The 22,001-nt window shown below is 39.3% G+C and overlaps 1 protein-coding gene across 2 annotated transcripts in view; it reads right to left on the bottom strand.

The window, feature by feature from the left end:
• The window catches only part of MEIS1 (Meis homeobox 1), a 132,206-nt gene that overhangs the window by 97,930 nt on the left and 12,275 nt on the right, over positions 1 to 22,001 (bottom strand). For both annotated transcript variants that reach the window (XM_035728929.1, XM_035728930.1), the window contains exon 7: positions 5,114 to 5,225. In XM_035728929.1, coding sequence (XP_035584822.1) covers positions 5,114 to 5,225 — 112 coding nt within the window. The remainder of the gene's footprint in view (positions 1 to 5,113; positions 5,226 to 22,001) is intronic.

The raw sequence follows: 22,001 nt of genomic DNA on the forward strand, positions 1-22,001 counted from the left end.
GCTTTGGGCTGTTATTACTTTTCTTCTTCATGTAAAAAGGCGAGCGGGTATATAAATCGTTGCTTAGTCATCTGGAACGTAAGGTGGCCCTTCTCCACCGCCCCCTCCCTGCTCCCCGCCCCCTCCCAGCCGGCTCTGCCTGCTGGCCTGCAAGCTTACAACAACGGCCTTCACATTCCCTTCAATAATAAATGGGATTGCCTTCTGCCTATAGGTTGCCTGAACTCTGACAAAAGCTGGAGGGTGGGGGGAGTGCGGGGGTGGGGGCAGAGGGGACACTGGGAGGCACTGCAACTGTTGACACGTTAGTATAAAGAAATAGCAGTGCTTTTCAATTGTTCCTCTTTAAAGAAACACCCCGGTGTTGCTTTTTTTTTTTTTTTTTTTTTTTTGAAGTGGGAGCAAAGATACTATTGTCGAACGGATTCCTGGCCCCAGAAGAAGTTCAGAAGTGGATTTTAGAGGTTTCAGCAATCATTAAAGCCCTTTAGAGTTGAGATGTTTTACATCAAATTTCAACATCGAAATAATACGTTTTCTTTTTCCTCACAAAAGAGGAAAATGAGACGAGCTTTAAATGGGAAATGCTCTGCAAGAGAAAGGGCCTTATTTGTTTTTTATGCTCCTATTCTCAATTCAACAAATCTTTGAGCGAAATGGTATAGGCTCTCAATACAAATTAATCATATCAATCATCATGCTCCTCTGTAAATATCTCAATCATTCCACTTAACACAAGAAGCTAGATTCTCACTCCCCGGCAGAGTATAACCCCCCTGAGGCCAACACTGATTCTGGCCTATTCCCGGCTCCATCACCCTTACAGAGACAGGGCCAGGCCCCGAACAGACACGGGGAGAAGAGACCGCAGCTTGGTAACAGAAAGAGTGTCCATCAGTGATCTGTTTCCCATTCCTCGCCACACAAAAGCACTGGAGGACACAAGCATTAGGAGCTTGGGCTCTGGAGTCACACTGTATGGGTTCAGGTCCTGACTCTACTATGGACCCGTATGTGACTCTGGGCAAGCCTCCTAGCCTCTCTAAACCTTTGTGATCTTTACAAAGTGAGGGAGGGAAATAACCTACACTGACTGACAGCCCTTAATATGTTATTGTATTATTTTATTACTATCATATACTCATCTCTCTTGATGTTGAACCAAAAACAAAAAAAAAAAAGGAAGATGTGCCCAAACGCAAACCATGGTCAGATGTGCCCAAACGCAAACCATGGTCAGTCATATCTAAAGCTGCTTGTGAGTTGTAGAGTGACTGCGGCAGCCCTGCTGGGAAAGAGTTCAAATACGGTGGGGAAAGGCACCAGATATGCTTGGTGTTCTCTGGCTCCAAGCCACCTGCTTCCTAGAGTAGACCCTGGATCTGGTCAGTAGGGCAGCCGTACACGATAGGATAAAAAAGACACACGAAAGGGTCATGTATCTGCCAATGTGCACCTCATCTTATTTATGAGACTCTGCCTGGGTTCATGAGAACACCCCATCCTAAAGTAGTTACAAAGCAAAGCCAAGAGACAAGATCCTCGAGCTGACTCCGACAGTTTCTTCAATATTTCTGAGCTTACTTTTTTCTCTTCCGAAATGGGAAAGGGGCAAATAATAGACAGGGATAAAATCGGAATTCAATCTCAGAGCTTTGGAAGTGCTTTGAGGAAGTTAAGGACTACACAGAATCAATGTTGCAACAACAGCTGCGGAACCCCCAACCGAATACAGATGTCAGGCCTTCCTTTTCAATGCCAACTTAAAGGAGCGCCACTATTAAAGAATCAATTTCCTGCAAGCGGCCACAAGTGTTAATGTTACATGAAAGTAGATGCCATAGGAAAAGTTACCATGATAAACAATTTGAGTTGGGGGAAAGATGTAAATCATGAATAAACATTAAATCCCTGAAGAATAATAATCTTTAGCATCTTCTTAATTATGTATCTTTTGCATATGCTCTCTTTAGAATGCCCAGCATTGGATTTTCTGTTTTATAGTTTTATGCTTAGGTAAAAATTTGGACTAAAACTATTCCATCAGTCACAACAGCCGCTAATTTGGCAAGTCATCAGGCACTCAAAATCCCCCAAATTGCTGGAAGGCTAACTAGGAATTGTCATTGTATTTTGAAATCTGTCAGAACATTACACATTTCCTGAATGACTTTTTTTTTTTTTTTTTTTTTTACTTTGAAAGTCCAAAAGAACAGGACTCGGTTGAGACACAGCCTGTTGTATGCCTACGTCATGCACAGATAAGGTTATTTAACAGACGACTAGAGCCTAGGGATTTTTCTTTCTTTTTTTTTTTTTTTGTGTGTGTGTGTGTGTGTGTACCACAGGTGCCATAATGAAGTGGTAAAAAATGAAAAGGAATGAGGAAAAAGAAACACAGTACAAACAGTAGGTAGAGAAAGTTTTAAAATATGTATTACTCCTGTCTGTAGGGGAAACACCTCTCTGGATATGTTTTTGACAGATTGAGTTATTTCTGTCTATTGGGTATGTATAAAGACGTATTTATGGATTTATAAATCTTTTGAAGAGGGCTGTTATTTATCCAGTTGACTAAAATGGACTCAAACTGTGTAAATAACTATTTAGGACACACACTATGGGCCAAATGCTGGCACAGCTTATACGTCTATGCTGCCAGAAAAGGCAGGCAGGGCAAACAAGGAAAAGCCACTGTGCACAGTTAATCCAAAGGCTGCACAAAGACCCAGCTCCACAGGTCTCAGGGATGAAAACAGGTTTAGAAGGGTCACGGTTGGCATGGAAATGCACAGACATAATGGCGGCAACACTCGCAGGCATCATTCTGCCTTTAGCAGGGGAAACAGCACACTGCCCACGAGAAGCCACAGAGAAGGGCAGGTAAGACCAAAGGAGGGCCCCCTGCACCCCAGCTCTCAAGGTGCTGGGCGGGGGGGGGGGGGGGAGGCAGAAGGGTGGGGGGAGGGAAGTCTACACAGAAAGCTTCTTTTGGATCACGGTGGGAGTCGTTGGCTTAGTTTTTTTAGTGGAGAGCCGGGAAAGAGGGCATGAGGAGAAGAATCTTAGACAAATAATCAGGAAACTGAAATTTGGGGTCTGATGCTGCACCGGGACCTCCCCAAAGTGCTCAGCGCATCCATACCTTATTTTCCTCCTCTGTCAAATGGGACCAGGATTGTTTTAGAAAGGTTCAACTGAGCTCATTCAAATGATATCATTTATGTGAAAATTCTTAAAAAAACAAAACAAAACAGAACTAGGTGGTGATCTTATATGAAAAAATACAACAGAGAAGCAATGTAAGTCAAAAACTCAGGTAATGTGAAAGATACATGTCTCCTGGTTACAATCAAATTCATTATTAAATTGGCCTTTGGAGAACACTTGTTGAAGGAAAAGGAAACATGCAAAATTCCTAATTCCTGGTTATGACGGGTCACAGGGGAAGAACCGGGACAGGGCCTTTGCCCTCTCAAAATCCTTTTATCAGATAACGTCTGAGAAAGCGTATATGCTACAACTTTAAATTCAAGTACATTTCAGCAGTTTGCAAGCCTTCAAAGCAGCAGCTAAGCTATCTGCCTGTTCCTAGACGATATAAATATATATATATATATATATATATATTTTTTTTTTTTTTTTTAAAGCAAAAAATGAAAAAGAAAAAGAAACAAATAAAACAAGAGGCTATGACCTCATGTTGCAATTTTGGAGTACAGGAAGAAGAATTTAGATTCCTTTTACACCTTTTTGAAAACTCATGGAAGAAGTTGAAAATAGGGCTTCATATTGAAAGTGCTGACATCACCTTAGCCCCAGCCCCGTGAGCAGCAACACCATCACATATACATACACACACTTGAAAGAGAAAAGGCCCCATGGATTTATGCTGCATATCATTTTCCAGTAAAAGTCAGAGGTCAGAGGTTACATGTTTCTGCCTCAGCTCTGAACTGGTTTACTATCCTGCGCTCCATTTTTACTACACTTAGAGTTGTGGTGGAGTCAGCAACTTTTCTTTGAACAATAAAATATCTCAGATGCTTAAAATTCTATGTGAAGAAGCTATTCCCAGTTCAAGTAGCATACATGTGCCTTAAAAAAAAATGAACTTTCCTGGTTTTGTTTTCAAATTAATGATGTCAAATTCATTTTAGACTTTGCAATTCTAATTGGTCCAGCCCAATGTATGTGAGAAAACAAAATTCTTCTGTTATCTAATGGCAATCCAACGAAACATTATCATCAAACCAGATTTTAAAGTATGCACCTACTGTGGGCTCAGAGTCAACTTCAATAAAGCCGTCTTTTTATACTCAGAGAATACGCACTTAAGCTTTGGTTGCTCTAATTGAACACAAAATTCCACTGCAGTGGGTCTCACCGAAGGCAGTACAAGACATCTGAATACTCATTCGCCTTTTTGCTGAAGATTAACTTTATGTTAAAACTTTCTTTCCTACTAGTCACGGTCAGACGTGCACATCAATGGACACGCAAATACGCACACAGATATGTGCATTCAAGGAACAATACGAGCTAAATTGATCTGGCTTCTTTTCATTTCTTCCTAAGTCCCTGTAGTCTGACTTTGCGATCAAGTCGAGCACTTAAGAGATGCGGATGAGTAAATCCAGAAAAAACGGCTTCAACCCAGTGGAGAGGGAAGCCCAGCATGAGTTCCTAAGAGGCCCACTGCTTTCTAAGCATCTGAAGACACCACTGACTTGGAATCTTGGGAGATGTTTCTTCATGATCTCTTGAGAAGCCTCTTAGGGCAAGTAATAATACTACTTTTTATTTGTATCGCAGGGTATTAGTGGGCATGCTCTTTATGCACATTTGAACTTCTAATCTCCTCTAAACTTGCCCTCAGTCAATTCCCCGACCCTGTTTTATGGAGGTGGCCAGGTGACAGGCAGTTAGGCAGCTGGGATGGCAGAGAAGAAGAAAGGGTCTGGAGAATAAAATAAGAGAAGCGAACTCTCCTACTCTAAGGGGCTTATGTTCTAGGGAAAACTGCACAAATAGGAACTAACTAGACATTTCTGATTTGTCAGCCCTTAAAAATCACACAAGTAGCACAAGAGAATGAGAACACCTCTCCTACCTTGCTCACTGCTGTTATCCCCACTGTGTGATGTGTGGCCACCGCTGGAAGGGCCTGGGGTTCCTCCCGAACGAGTCGACGCCGTGTCATCGTGATCTCTGTTCCAAGAGGGCTGTGGGGGCACAAATCAGAAATCCAAATCGAGTGGTCTGTTAACACTGGTCCGGTGGGACCCCATCATACGAGGACGAAGCTGTGGAAGGCTAGGGCGGACAGCCAGGACATCTTCCCCGCTCCCCTTCACAGAGCAGCTTGGAGCTACATTGGCACATTGAAAATTTGCCAAGTTCTGCTTCTGAGCTAAAATAATATCTATAAATAGTTATTCTATAAGTAATTGTATGCTTTATTACCGAGGAAAACAGAAACATCCCAGGCCAATAAGTCAGGGGGGGAGGGAATGCTGCCACTTGATTCTGACTATATTTTTAACATCAACAAACCCTCTGGCACAACAGTCTGCTACTACTCTGAAAATGCAAAATGGGAGCCGCGGTCTACAGCACTGCGGTTTAGAGAGGACTCTGATTCATCCCAGAAGACAAACATGGCAGAGCTTTTAAGATCTCACAATCAGGCCGGGGTCCGTAATAGCTAGTATGTGTCAGCTGTTTGCCGGATGGTACATGGCAAATGGACCAGGCACAGGGACAAAAAAGGAATGAGAATAACAATAGATTCACATGGACTGTGTACACTCAGCCCCATGCCGAGCCTTCTTGTACTATTGAACGGAAAACAGATGTTGCTTCTTATCACTGGGTGCATTTGAAAGTAACATTCAGATAGGAGAAATTGGCAGTAAATTAAATTCTTGGGGAAAACAATCATGGCAACACTTCTCCCAAATCTCCCTTTATCACCAGAAAAGATTTTAATTAGCTTTTAGTGCTAGCTTTCAAAAACAGCCTTATGAGTCACTGGTCATCCTGCACAGTAGGAATGATGCAGGAGAGAAAGCTGTTTCTTGGCTGGGAAGTGGTATTTGTCTTCAAGATTATTAGTGGCAAAGGCAAGATGATCTTGTGTGTAAAATATGCGTACCTCGTTTCGGTCAGTGGATGTCCCGGTCCGTGGCCGTGTAGCAGTAAAGTTTACTGACCCTCCCAACATTTTAAATGTGCCTAGCAAAATCAGAGTTGCTCTCTGCTTATGTCTTGAGAAGTATTTTCGTGTCCCAGAGAAGATAAGAAAGGCTGAGGAGATCAAAATGCCTCTGACACCCAGGGAGAGAAAGGGGAAGATCCCATCTAAGAGGCGTGCTGTGTAAGAATCAAAGGAAGAGTCCCTGTTCCTGAAAAGGATGCCTGCCTGCCACCTACCCTAGAATGCGCCCCTCCCCCCCAAAGAAATAAAGTCGCAGAAAGAGCCACCACTTGTATGTCTGACTCAACCGTTATGCATATTCTCAAAACGGTGCTAATTGATCCGCTGATGCTGGGGTTGAAAGATATGTGCGCTGTGAGAGAAGAGCTTTTGACAAACACGCATTCTGCAGCATGTCAGAAGAATGCTGGAAGACGTAATCTGGAACACATGCTCAGAATGCAAACAGTTAATGCATAAATTTTCAGTTTGTACAACTGCAGCTCTAAAAGGGGGACTTGTTTATTCAGAGCTCTGCAGAAAGAATGGTACAGCACCCAGGGGACAGACAATGCCAGGCACAAAACCCCGGTGCCTCGACATGTAAAAGGATGTTTTTCTATGTGCTACAAATCCCACTTGAAAATATAATTAGAAGGAGAAAATGGCAAAGTATTGCATTAACTGTAATTGAACAAAAGACCGGCAAGGCATGTGGGAGGCTGCAGGAACCCGTGGGAGTTTCAGGATGCATGAGATCCTGCAAGTGACATCTCCTGGGCTCTCTCATTTTATTTATGTTGTCCCTCACTACTATTGTTGACTGGTGATCTGACTCGTAATTAATAGAAAAGCTACCGATAACAAGCTAAAATACAGAGCAACAGAACAACCTCATCAGAAGCATGTTTGTTAATCTGATTAAGACCAGGACTCCAGAAAGGTGATTTAGAACCCAAGAATTATTCCATGTTATACAGGAAACTGTCCTCCTTTATGCTACAACAGACCTGATATATTCACTATCTTTTAATGAGCTCCACTGATTTATTCAGCTCTGCTCTGCTCCCTCCCCCACTTTTCTACTGTGCAGGATGTAGATTAATTCAATGCTTAATTGTTTAGTAAATTCAATTTTCCACATTCTATTCTGCATAGCTTTAGCTAAGGTTCTTAAATCTTCAGCAGTGAGCCCTGAGCCCAGTGTTTGTGATCTGTGCCTACCTTTTTTCATCACCATTTTTCTTCATCCACCACTTAATTCACCATGAAAAGATTTTCCTTGCTGGAAATTCTGATTCCGCTATGATCTGTGAGGCATTCCGATTCATTGCATTTTCATTGTGTTGGGTCTTAGATGCCGGGCTCCTCTTTTCTCACAGCTATCGCCACATTATACAGGCATTCATGCAAGAAATGTTGGATTCCACCTCAGTTTATCCAAATTTTGTGCAACCTATATGTTTAAATTTGTGTGTTCACCAAAGGAAGGAGCCAATATTTTCCACCTAATATCACTCTTCTCACAGCCTTGCTCTTCCAGAGAGGCCTGTGAATACTGAATGCCCTTCTCTGAAATGAAATCTAACTTTTGTGGTCCTCTCTTGAATTAGCATTTTGGGTATTAGCATTTCAAGAACGGTATAGTCATACAAAACTGAGCATTAGGAGAAATCCACAAGGTTACCAAAACAGAACAAGAATTATGTTTAGTTCAGTTCATTAAGCATGATTAAAGTCTAAGTATCAGAAATAGCTCATGAACTCTTCTGGCATAAATATGTAAGACAGTCCTAATCAGAAAGAACTCCCCCAAAATCCATCTACCCGAGAATCTCAGTTACAATAACGTATCTCTGTGACTCTCTGTGGTTACACCAAACAGCATCATTATTATTTTTAAAATAAGATATGTGCATACAATTATGTACATATATCTGTGAAGTTGTGAGTTGCTCGGGGCCACTTGTAAAATAAAGCTGACAGAATAAAATCAATGATGCATTGCATTAGATGTATAGCAAACCATAGTCATGGTTCTAAATTAAGTCCCAAAGAGGCTTTTTTCTTCAATGTATATAATTTCAGAGTAAGCGATGCCTATGTTCTCATCTATTGGAAATCCATTGAGACAACAGGTCCTAACCTGAAGTCCAGAGACCTCCTAAAGACTTGTGGGGGGGGGGGGCTTGTTTCAGCAATAATTGTGTTTATGGACATACTTGCATTTTCCTCCCCGGGGAGAGTGTCCATAACTTTTCATCAGATTGTCAAAGGGGCATGTGATTCTTTAAAAGTCTGAGAACCACTGCTCTAGGAGACACTCACAGGGCTAGATGGAAAAGCCAGGGCTGGAGAGACCTTCAAGATCATGGAATCAACACTTTAACCTGATACTGAGAGCCCAATCGTCCTCCAGACATTATTTCTTTTGTCAGGCCGACAGTGAGAGGCTTTGCTCCATCAGGAAGTTCTTGGTCAATATACAAATGTATAACATACAAACGGGTTTCATTTCCCTCTAATTTCCACTCACATTTTGTCTAGTTGTGGGGCCCCAAAAGATAGCCATTTTAAATATGTGGAGCAAGCATATGATTCTCCCCATGTTTTCTCTCTTCAACGGCTTGAACACTCCCATGCCTTCTAACATTTCTCAAAAATGCTTGAAAATAAGGGTTGTTTTTTTTTTTTAATGATGCTATGCTAAGATTCATCAAATGGTATTTCTTACTCAGAAGGCAATTATACTGGTATCTGGTAGTCAAATAGAGGCAATGACCTCCTTGACCACAGGCTCCTCCAGGGCAAGGATAAAGCTGGATCTTCCCTCTCTTGTTCTTTCTTGGCTCAGCACAATGTATGGTGCATGTTCAGCACTCAGTCAAGGCTTAAGGAACTGACCTGAATCATTCATCATTTACTGTTCCACCAATATTCCAACAGATGAACTGCAACTTCCCAAACTATCCTTCCTCCTGAATAAAGTTATCCATTGGTAACTTTTCCTCTCTCCATCTTTTGCATCCTTTTTCCATCTATGCCTTAATTTGGGGCATAACTTCTGGTCCTCATATCACTTTCCATGTTTTCGTTAGAAGTTCCTTTCACTACCGTAATTTGAGTTCTCACCCATATGCCACGAAATTCGTGTCTCTGGATCTTTTCTTTTGTCTTTAGACTTGTATGCCCAACTACCTGCTAAACCCTCTCCATGCAAAGATGTTCACCTCACTCAACAAGTCCAAAGCTAAACTCTTTGTCTTCTGACCAATGTCCTACTCATTCTTCTTTGTTATTGATCCCAATAGATATAACCCCCATCTATCCATGGTATAAACCTGAGGATCATCCATGACACCTATCTCCCCCCTCCCCCAGACATCCAATCAGTCATCAAGTCTTGTTCACTTTTACCCCTAAATAGTTCATAAATAAATCTCTCATTCTTCACGTAGTGATTGCTGGTCTTGTTCAGGCCTTCCCCGCTTTAAAGAGTTGAGTCAAATCACTTCCCAGTTCAATTCCACTAGAATTGAGGACAGGAACTGGTCAGTTTTGCTTGCCATTGCATCTGCCTATCAAGTTCGGTGCCTAGCACTTGGCTGGCGCTCAGGAAATGTTTGTGGAATGAATGAACGGCTCCATACTGCCTATAGAATACTACAATCTGGGGTCCCTAGCCCTCATAGAGTAAGCCCTCATAGTCCACCCCCTGAGGACCATTCCTCAACCTGTTCCTTGTGCTCCAGTGTGTGATTTCTGACAGATATGTTCTACTTGTCCCCCCCAGACCAATCGTCATCCTCTCCCACCACCACCCCGTCTGGCCCCAGCCCCTAATAACTTCCTACTTGCTAATTAAATTACAGCTCAGATAACACCTCCCCCAGAAAGCCTTCCCTGATACACACACACAAACACACACTTGCCCCAGGATACAAACAAAGCACCTCATGCACACTTCTATCATTTCACTCCCATATTGTTTTATGATGACCTGTAGAATTCTACACTATAAATGTTTTGAAGTCCTGAACTGTGTTTTATTTATTCTTATGCCCTCCATCCCAGGAAATTGTCTGTAACACATTAAATACAAATACATTTCTGAATGAACAAATGAATAACTTAAGTGATATGTAGAAGGTTCTGGCATTAAACTGTCATCTGATACTGTGATCTCCAATATTAAATATCATAAAACAACTGAAAAAGACTTGTATAATTTAAAAACATCTCATACACTTGCATTCACACAAACACACACCACCATAAATATATATATATATTTGGTGTGCCTGGGTAGCTCAGTTGGTTAAGTGTCCAACTCGATTTTGGCTCAGGTCATGATCTCGGGGTTGTGGGATTGAGCCCCGCATTAGGCTTCCTGTTCTGTGTGCAGCCTGCATGAGATTCTCTCTCTCTCTCTCTCCCTCTGCCCCCCCTTCAAAGAAATAAAATCTTTTAATATACACTTATATATTTTATACATAAACATATATATTACCTATATTACATATAGGTAATATATAATATATAAAAATCTTTTAATATATATATTTAATATATATAATATATATTATATATATAAATACTCAGTTGCAGTATAACATGGTCAAAAGAAAGGAAATTTGAGGGTAGCCATATCCCAACTTGAAATCTGTCTGCACCACTTACATGGTTTTAGACAAGTCACATCCTCCCTAACTCTTGATATCCTAATCCATAAATGGGGACCAAAAAAGACACCTCTGTCAATCACCTTTCAATTAAAAAATAATAATAATCCTCTGTAGGCATAACATATGCATATTTCCAGGCATGCAGCAAGCACTCAACGAATGACAGCTACTAAAGTTTGTAATGTAATGACATAGGTTGACCCAGTCAAACCTGAAATATCTACATACAGGTGTATTCAGTTTACAGACCTTCTGGAAAGAATAGCTAACCTGAGCTGACTTAGTGTCAGTTTGGTATGCCTTGGGCTATCTCCCAGCTGGTGTGTGCTCAGGGAATGCACACTGATCTTATTTTCACCTTCAAATAACATGATTTTACAGGTGGTTTGCTCCTCCCCACCCCATCAGGTTTGATTTGATGCCTAATATTTATAAATTGCTTTACAGTATACAAAGCACTTTGACATATTTTCTCACTTGGTCGTTTATCACATCAGCATGATGCCAGAATCATTTCTTTCCCCAGCCCAAAAATAGTGGGGTTTTGTTCTTCAAAAATTTCTACCCTAACAGTCCCATTCAAAAAGGTAGATAAATGAGAGTCTGGTGGTCTTGACTCTGAAGAGGTCAGCTAGCAGCTATGTAGAAATTGATGAAATAATCACAAGGTTAAAAACGTGAAGTTGGTCTACACCTATCCATAGGCGGTTTCCTCTTCGGGAAGTACATTTACTTTTTCAAACCACGAGGGTCTCTTTAGCAAATGATCTCTAGTGGCCTGAAAGAGCTGGCTAGTCTCCCAAAATGAACAATGCAGTCCCTCCAGACCAGGGGAGCCGCCAGTCTATGCGGGGAACGCACCAATGTGCATGATGCTCCTGCACACACATACTCACGTTCCCACACCTGCACAGTCCGTAGAGACGTTCACAATCACAGGTCTGCCCTTGTCCCTGAGCCATGGCAGACAGGGTCGGTGACGGCCACCGTCACACACACAGCCAGGGTGGCCATATCTAATTAGTCCCCTCCCCTAGACTTTCCACTTCTGTCTCAACAGTGTCTCTCAGGACCTTTAAAGGCACAGAACTTCAGTGGAAATGATGACTTATATGTCTCCCAATCAACAATGCCATGGGAGAAAAAGGGACCAGAGAGATTCATACACAGAGAGAGGAGGAGAGAAGGGGTCCAGGTACTGCTATGAAAAGGGATACACGTTTACCAAGGTGTACTTGAAGTTGAGAAATTGGAAGTCCTAGGATTTCTTTATTAATGAGTTATTTGAAGTCTGGCAGGCTAAAGGTCCTATTTAAAAATCTGGGTGGCCCCCATTTGCATCCACTGGATAACCCAAACGTACTGTCTAAGCATTCAACTCAATCAACCACCAAACAGCACCCACACTTTGCTAGAGCCCTGGGTAAACACTGTTCTTCTCAAAACATACTCCTCTGAGGCCATACTTAACCAACTTCAAATTCGGGTCATTCAGATTAAAAGTATAAAATTCTTTACACAGATCTCTAAAAAAAAAAAATCCCTGGAAATCATTAAGCAAATTCATTTAAGCATGACAAGTTTGGGCAGTGCGTTTTGTTTTAACACAGTGAAACTGTCCTCTTACCCTTTAAGCTTTTAGATATTTTTAAATACCAGAAGCTCACAGATTAATACTTAGAGTGTGCACACAGGCTGAGGATTCAGGGGCCACATTAAAATGTGCTTGGGAAAGGTCTGGAAGTGAAACCTTTTCTAAGTCCACACTCTATCCTGCTGAAAGATGATAAAGTCGGGGAGGTGAGTGTTGTGCTGGGTGAAGACTGGTGGTGGCCTGAGGTGTCCCTCAGGGTGGCCCACGCCGGCTGCAGGGAGGCCCACTCTTCACAAGATTATCTCCCTCACACACTTCTTCCGACTTTCTCCTTCGACTCTCCTCCTTTTTCTCATTTCCTTCCCTCTCCCCACCCCCACTCCTTCTCCTTTGCCAAGTCTGTAGGCCTGCCAGAGTTCTTGTTGAGCCCCTTTTTAATGCCGCCATAAAATGTGCTTATTACTAACCCACTTAACAGAGGCCTGACGGGTAATTTTGGTGACTCAGGGCAGATGGTAAATTAGGGGCAAGACAATGGAAATCCAGCACCCCCACTCAGCATCCGCAGCTCTCACCAAGACACTACACTTCCTTTTCCAGCCCTACCATATTTGCCATTGTGAACTTTTAATCTAGAAACACATCTCAATAATTATCCAATTATTCCTTAGTTACGGTGCTCACCACATTGGAGCCAGCTGGTATCTTCACACATGGCATGAGGGTGTCTAATTCAGCATCCAATAAGGTAGATTTCTGAAAACTTCCTAAAACTTAGCAACTCTGATGCATTGCTTTAAATATATATATGTGTGTTTATTTATTTAGATATATATGATCGTGCAATGGTAGTGGCGGGTAGTTTGTGAAAGCAGAGACAGTGTCCATTAAATTGAGTTCTAGATTTCCCACTTCTCATGTACCACAAATAAAACCTACAAAAATTATAATTTTTCAAACACCGAATCCCCTATCTCTGTGTAATGAGGCATGTAGAGAGGAGGAGAAGAATTTTTGTGCTTTTTTTGCCTTTGGTGAAAATTCTCCGAGGAGTAATTTCATCTTTAAATGAAAAGTTTCGTATCAGGTGATTGTATGAGCGCCAGGAATCCCTGAAGCCTCAGGTTCAGACATGGGGAGATGCACCAGTGCACACTCACGTGCACACTCACCACTCCCATACACACAGCAACCCACACACAGCGTGTGCATGAGGAAGAAAGCAAAAGAATGTGGAAGGGAACTAACTTCAATGTTTTTAATTATGCTGTGATGAAATTTAAAGCAGTTTGGCAGCCAGATGCATCTTTAAAATCTACCTGCCCTTAAATATTTTGCCTGCTCTCCTGCCAATGTCCGTGCCTCTCTCCCCTCCCCAGGCTCCAGGGCTGGTCGCTGTGGCAGGTGTGAAAGCAGTGGCCTTAAGAGTCTAGACCCAGCACTCTGGGTCACGTTCCCTGTGCTCCAGTCAGATCTGACTTTCACGGCCTGATATCTTTTAGGACTCAACTCTGACACACTCAGGTTGTTCCTGACCTGCAGAGCGGAATTAATTCATCCATGACATTAAAAAATGAAATCGACAAGGCTGAGGAAAATATCTACAGATATAAAACACCACCCGAAATATTCCAAAGGTTTTCCTCCTGAAATCCACCCAGCACTGATGCCTGCGGCCCAATCTGTCTACATCAAGAACTGAGGTTAGCAACTTCTCATGGTGATCCCACTGTGATCTGGGAAGATAACACAGATTCTTACACGGGGCAGGTACCCTCCAGCAGGAACATGGGAAAAGAATAATCACTACCAAAGGGAGACTACTACCAAGGGGTAACAAGCAGTTTTACCCAAACCTCATAACTGGAAAGTAGATGAGTAATTTAGAAATTATTCAGGTGGCCTGAATGTTCAAATTCTACTTAGCAGTCTGCTGCGGAGAAAAATCTCATGAACGGAAGAGACAATAAAGCCTTATTACACTAGGAATCTTAGTAAAAATACTTATTTATGTTTCAATAATCTCTCCTTTTCCTGTGCCATTGTATTCTGGCTGGCATGCAATTAATAAAAGTAAACCCTTATATTAAATGACTAACGATTCTATATACTTTTACTCCTGAAATACCTGTGAACTGTAATTCAGAATTAAAATGTTTAAACAAACAAACACTCTAATCCAACCGGCACCACTGTATCTCCAAATATTTGTATGTAAATATTTCAAACCATACTCCTTATTTATCTTCTGAGAGCTTTCTGCTGAAATTCAGATTATTTTCTCTCATTTCTATTTAGGAGTGACAGAAGAATCTGTAAATTATAGGCCAGTATTATCTGATGTTATAAAATCCCTTTTGTAAGACTGCTTGCTTCCCAATGTTTTATTTTACATTTGAAACTCAGTATTCAGTGCTCCTCAGTCTGCAAACAAATTAAGATAAAATAAACGCAAAAGTGTCTTATATAAAACAACTTCAAACCACAAATTTTCTAGGCAACCATCCTAGCAAAAAGAACATCCTGATAATGCAGAAAACATTGTATCCTTAGCACGAGTAGATAATAAGACCTTGTAAGCAGCTGGCCACTAGCCATGAAGCATTTGCACTCAGAAATGTGGAGAAAAGTACTCAGCACCAGATCTGCACATAACTGTTACTTCAGGTTCAACCTGAAAGCGTATCGGTAGTGATTCTCTGTACTATCTCAGCAACACAACCGAGTGCCCAGTCTCCTTTTACACTCTGAGGAAATCAGAATAATAGTACCCTGCCTAATAAGAATTAAAAAGACATTTTCCTTAAACTCTATGATTATAAAATGGTCTATAAAATAGCACCTCATTAACAATCACCCTGTCTTCCCTCCCCAAATCAAACTCCTGCTGCTGAAGATTGGGCAGAATACAAGGGGATAAAATATCATTTAATATGCTGTTTATTTAAGATTTCCGGTTTGAAATGCTCCACATTCATTCATATTTAGTTGTCACAGTAACTCCACATGATGGGTTCTTTATCCCCCATGTTACAGATGATGACACTGAGGCTCATGGCGTAGCAGTGCCTATCCTCTCCCAGCAAAACCTAGAGTCAAACACCAGTGCTCTGGCTCTAAATTATATGTCTTCTATTGAAACACTCCCAGCCTGGGAGGTTGTGTAACTAAAAGTTACAATCAGTACACTTAATTGCTCTCTCTCAAGTGTTTCTGAAATCTCTTCTACTTCTAAACTCCCAAATCAGAAAATCCACAATTTTGATGTGAGGAAGGAAAAAAAAACATTCAGCCAAGATATACTCTTGGTTTTTTTCCTTATAGCATTATACTTTGAACAAAAGAATCATGGAAATTTACATTCACCACTGATTTCCACTAACAATTAGCTAGAAGGTATTCTCTAATTTCCCTATGTTTTTTTCAGAAGCACTTCCAGCTTTTTATATTTTTAACAAAATTGTATTTTCAAAGTATCTGTCATTCTTCAAGGATTTTTGAATCCTTGAACTTGCTCTCTCTCTCCCCTTCCTTCGTCATTTATCTTTGGTGAAATCATCAGAAAGGCCTTTCTCACGGCATTTTGGAATTTCATTTACATTTCTGATTCTTAGAATGGCCAAGTTCTCTACATTTCAAGTCACTTAACTGAGAGATCAACCAAGGTGGCTGTGAATTCAAGAAGCAGGAGTCTGAGTTTTACTGTTGGTTCACTTTTTAAGACTCCAGTTCATCAGAATGCCATTCTTTAGCCATATGCAAGGCTATTATTCTGAGGCTGTTCATACTATTTTAGCAGTTATCGAGTATGTGGAATATTAGAAGTATACTACAAGTGAAGAAAAGCCCCATAATTGATTTCTTAATGTTTTATTCTCCTCTTTTTCTACTGGCACGTTCTTTACACGCCCTCAATAAATATTAAACACTCAAACAACTCACTATTAGGGTGGCAAGCAAACCTTCAGAATGTCGAAACAGAAGAGTGAAGAACAATGCACCTAATTGAAATGGCAGGGTAATTTGGAAAATAAAATTGAGTTGCTGCAAATTCCAAATTCCAGAATAAAAATGTTTATACTCGCTCAAATGCAGACTGTTACTGGCTTTGAATAATTATCAGAATAAAAAATACTTGAACACCAACAATACACTTGATATGCACAGAACAAGCACAGTCTAGATGTCTCTATTATTCTGCGCAAGGAAGTGCAGGACACAAGGAGTCTGATATTTTTCTTAGTGATTTTGTTATTGAACACAGCTTACAAAATCCCCAAATGTGGTGAAACAATAGGCCAAGCCACCAAATACACAACTAGCATTAAAATTTCATGAAATTTTATATTCTTCAGAAAATAGTAAACACAGTAAGGGACAAAGAAGCACACTGAAAGAAAGAAAGGGGTTAATGCTCTGCTCCTCAATATCTTTTTTTGTCCTCAAACATAAATTCATCACCAAGACCAATTCAAAATGCAAAATTCCTGATTCCCTTTGGCAGAAGCTAGAACCAAGAAAACTATGACAATTAAAATGAAGATGGAAAAATGCATTTGCATCCGGAATTATGACATACAAACACATAATGACGCTCTAAGAGACGCTATTTATCTGCACACTGAGGGTAACCTTATTATCTACTTAGGGTTACGCCACTTTGGGTGGAGATACCACCCATATCTCTCAAAGATAAATTCCATATGCTCTGTACAGTTATAGCATATTTCCCATAAATAATGTATAAAATACAGTGTAAATAAATAATACATGTATCTGAACTGTTCAAGAGTGAAGGGCAGGGTGGCTACTCATGAGACTGAGTCTCTTCTGAAAGAACAATTTCAAATGAAAGTAATGTTCAAAGGGGAATTATCACAAAGTTCTTACACTAAAATATTCTGAAACAGGGGTTTTAAAATGATTCCAGATCTGGTGGGAACTTTCAAGTCAGTGGTTCAACTGAACCCAAAATACCCGATTTAATTTTACTGCTAAAGTTTTATTCTGATTTCAGCATCCAACCTATTTGCTGCAATTTTTAATTCTCTCTCTACACTACTGCTTTTTATGATCAATAAAATAACTAGACTTAAAATGTCATGTATGAGTTTTTGTTTCATGAAACACAGTGGTTTTATTTTTTCTTCCCTGTGAATAATGTTTAACATTGCAGTGAACAGAAAGGAAGGCTACCTTAAAAAAACAAAAACAAAAACAAAAACACCAAAGCCCACCTGCACTAGTTTGCTAGGATTTGACATTGTAAAAATTGTTAGTCCCCACCCTCAAAGACTCTCCCTTTGAAGCCCTAGAGACACACAAACTATTTCCACTTCTCATAAATGGTACAAGTAGGCCTTTAGAACGTCAGACACTGTACACCATTTAGTTGGGAATTACGTTTTCAAATCGCTAAGGAATAGTCTCTGAATAACAGAAAACACTATAGGTCACAGTTAATTATAGCTTGTCTATCAAATTAAGTTAATGTTCGAGAACACATCCAAATAGTTATGGAGACATTAGGAGGAGTTTTATTGTCAAAGAAATTCTTATTCATTCAGCTTCCAATATTTTTTAAAAAAGAGAGATAAGCCTTTTTACAAGTTGGGATGGCATAAGAAAACTCTCGGTTTACATCAAATTGCTCCCTTCATCGTCCTTTTGATGACTATGTCGATTTCATTATAAACTTTATTTTCCAGAGTTTCATAATAGTCATAAACACACTTCATTTAAAAGAGTTTCTGTGGGACATAATGTGAATGCAAATGCAGAATAAAATGCAAACCGTGGAGGTCTGGGAACAAATATGGACTATCCGTTAAGAATACAATCACTGAAAATAAACATTTAGGCCTTAAGAGGAAGAACACAAAAGGGCTGATATGAATCTTTATATCACGTATTCAGAGCCCTAGGGAAGGCAAACAAGAACAACAGTTTTCAGTTTTGCTCCTAATTGTAAAGCACAGGTTGGCTGTATTTGATGACTTTGGTCTCTACTCATTCCTGTTTTGAAGTGAGTAACATTGTTCACCTTTGTCGGGAAATAAGCCCACGTGTGGGTAATAGCCCACCACGTACTCAAACAGGGAAATAAGACCTAGCAAACTACTTCAAGTTCAAATCTCAGGCCTATAAGGTTTACCAAACAGTGGGAAAAAAGTGATTAGAAAGAAAGAACCAGACCCCTGCTTTGCTAACTAATAACCACCAACCCAAATATTCACAACTAATAACAAACATGCTAATCATGTGGTGTTATAAAGTATAAGGAAAAAATCTAGAGAAATGGGAATTCATTAGCAACAATTAGTTCCAAGTTACGTGTTGTCCGGGAATCATTCTAATATCACTCAAAGTGCTAATTATCCACCTACCATGATCTTCTATATGAATCAAAATAACGTATGTTTAAATCCATTGTAAAATTTAAGACTTTGTATTGTGTCAAAATGAAAAAAAGTAGTGAGACTAAGAATGTTGCTTAAACTTGGTAAACTCATAAAAAGTCATGGTGATTTTAAGAGTATTACTTAGTAAACTTATTAATAGTAACAGCACTTCCTTTTTGAGGAAAACTATGATTTCATTTAAGTTTTTTAAAGAACCATAACATTTCACACTCCAGGTTCTTTACCTCATGATTATAAATCCTATTAATTGTAAATGGAGTCATGAAAAGTACCAATGGGAGAATCAATTATAGAAATGTGTTTTTGAGGATTATAAATAATATAGGACTTGTTTTCACAATTTATTTATCCTCCATTAGTTTATGGCATACACAGTGGTGCATATGCCATGGAAAAGTGATAGCAGGATTATTGCATATCTTGAAGAGGTTAATGACTTAGTTCAGGCTATAATTTGTATTTAACTGTATATACTCATGATGCCAATGAATAACAGGTATGTAATTCAATAAGTGTAGAATTAAGCTTTTTTTCCACCGGAGAATAAACTTTTAATGGTATGTTTTAGTCAATTTTAGGAATTCTTAACTAAGAAGTCCAGAAATATAAAACAATTTCAAAAGATGTGCACTCCTGTGTTTTCCTTTAACAAGAATATATTTCCTAGATTAAGAAATGCTATTTGGAAAAAATAAAAAAGTGTTCAGAGAGAGTCTAGTAAAGTGTTGCCAATTGCTTTAATTCTGCACACATGAATGCATTAAATTGATTGAAATTGGATTCTAGTGACAAATTTTTAAATGACTATATTCTTGCTTATTTCCAAAGGTATCCTCTGTACCATTTATTAAAATGTCAAATTTACAAGTGTGGGAAATCCAGCAATTTGCCCAACATAGGTATACTTCCTGGAGAGGCTGTTTTAAGACTCCAAAAAGCTCTTCCAAATTCCTATACCCCTGAAATCATGGCACTTTTAATTAAGGATACGGTGAGAATGTCCTTTTATTTTTACACCACATACATACACTCATCTGCTTGAATTTTTCAAAATTGATTTTATACACGTAAGGTTTATTCACAAATATTAAGGATAGCAAAATAGCCAAACTTTTACTGGATCCCAAAAAGTCAAATTTTGGAATTACTATTAAAATTCAAATTGGAAGACTGTATTTTGTTTTAGACTCTAACTTTTAAAACAGGTACTATATGCTGATGGGTCCTGCTGAGTAAGAACACCAAGCTATACATGATTTACAGCAGTGTTGTTTCACTTGGGATTTTGAAAACCTTCAAGTCTGACATCTGTACAACTATCAGATACAGAGTCACATGTATTTTACTTCTATATCTTTATCTGTAAAAGAATACTTTCCCATAGTTTTGATATGATTTTTAAATATATATTAAATTTTTGCACTCAGGAGAAATGACAAAAAATTTTGTTTCAATTATAACATAAATTCAAGTAATACTTTGATACACATATGACAGATATCCTAATCCAAAAAGGGCCACGCAAAATGCTACCACTACAAACATTTAAGACTGTGTAACAGAAATGAATGAGAATGGTATCAGTTTACTATCCTTCAACTGTTTCCCTGACAGTGGAGTCAAATAATGTTGAGTTATAGACCTTCTTACAGGAAGTCTTATTTTGTGTTCATTTTTTTGATCATTTCCCTGCTAGTCTCTATAGGAATTTGGCAGTATGCCGACTTTCCTTTAAAAGTTTCTGTATACATACTTTGGTTGTGTTTGATGATTAAATGATCATTTATTAAAACTTAAGCATTTCACATTTGTTTGACATATTTACGTTTCATAAGAAAATATTGTTATTGCAATGGAAAGCATAACATCACCAATACAAAAATACTTCATTTGAATTCATGTTGACAATATTTTCATTTATGACAAGTGTCTTAATATAACTTGTTATGCATTCTTCACGGTTTCTCCCAGTCTACCTGCGAGGGAAGGTATGCTAGTTTTACTACAGTAGGCCTCGTGTCAGTATTTTAGCCTGTTTGACCTTAATAAGCCTGTTTCTACCGTGGGGCCACAAATCGTCTTTGTTTTTAAGTGTATGGAGTTTTTTCTGCATAATTTTCCTTCCCTCACCCAGCAACAGCTGTGTTTTAAATCTTTTGGAGTATGACAAACATTTTAACATTTAAACATACAAGGGTTTGAAAATATGATTTAAAATTTGTTTATTTTTTAAAGTTGGGCAATTACAGCATGATATCTGTTACTTTTTTGAAAGCAGTGCCCGTATGTTAATCCTTTTTTTTCTTCCTTCTACTCATCTTCCTCTACTATGTAAGCTTCTCCATATTTCCAAGAAAAGTCTCTAAGTTAGGACCAATAGCAACAGTGCACAAAACCACTCTATATATTTCCAAATCATGAGCAACGGAGTCATTCTGGTGGGAGAGGGATTGCTATTTGAGTGACCTATTGCTGCAGAGCTAGTTAAATCACTGAACGATAGTTACTGTTATGGCTTTACTTTGTACAAAGTAGTATTGGTATCATTGCTTTCCATTAACTATGGAACTTGCACTGGGGACTTCCACTTGAGAGAGAGACAGAGAGTGAGACAGAGACAGAGAGAGATGCACTATGAAAAGGGAATAACTTTTGTAGTGTTAGCGTTTAGACTTAATTTAACAATGTAACTGACCTCAACCCATCTGCATATATTCTTCACTTGCTTTTCCTAAAATGTTTTTTAAGTGCCCCTATTAGGAATCAGTACATCCCTACTTTGAAATTCACACACAGATACATGCTAAAAACCAACCAGATTAAGAGTACACTTATCTTGATGAGCACTGAGTAATATATGGAACTGTTGAATCACTATATTGTACACCTGAAACTAATATAACGCTGTATGTTAACTATACTGGAATTAAAATTTTTAAAAAGCCAATCAGAAGCAACAATAAAAACACACCTGGTAAGCAACTAAGTTTTAATTCAAAGGATACTAAGCCATAAAGGGCCTAGAATGAACATCCCAATTAGCCAATGTAGTGACAAGCAGTCAACACCTTATTATTTAATCATTAAAGAGAATCTTGCCA

Source organism: Zalophus californianus, chromosome 8, assembly GCF_009762305.2.
Source record: "Zalophus californianus isolate mZalCal1 chromosome 8, mZalCal1.pri.v2, whole genome shotgun sequence".
NCBI classification, from domain to species: domain Eukaryota; kingdom Metazoa; phylum Chordata; class Mammalia; order Carnivora; family Otariidae; genus Zalophus; species Zalophus californianus.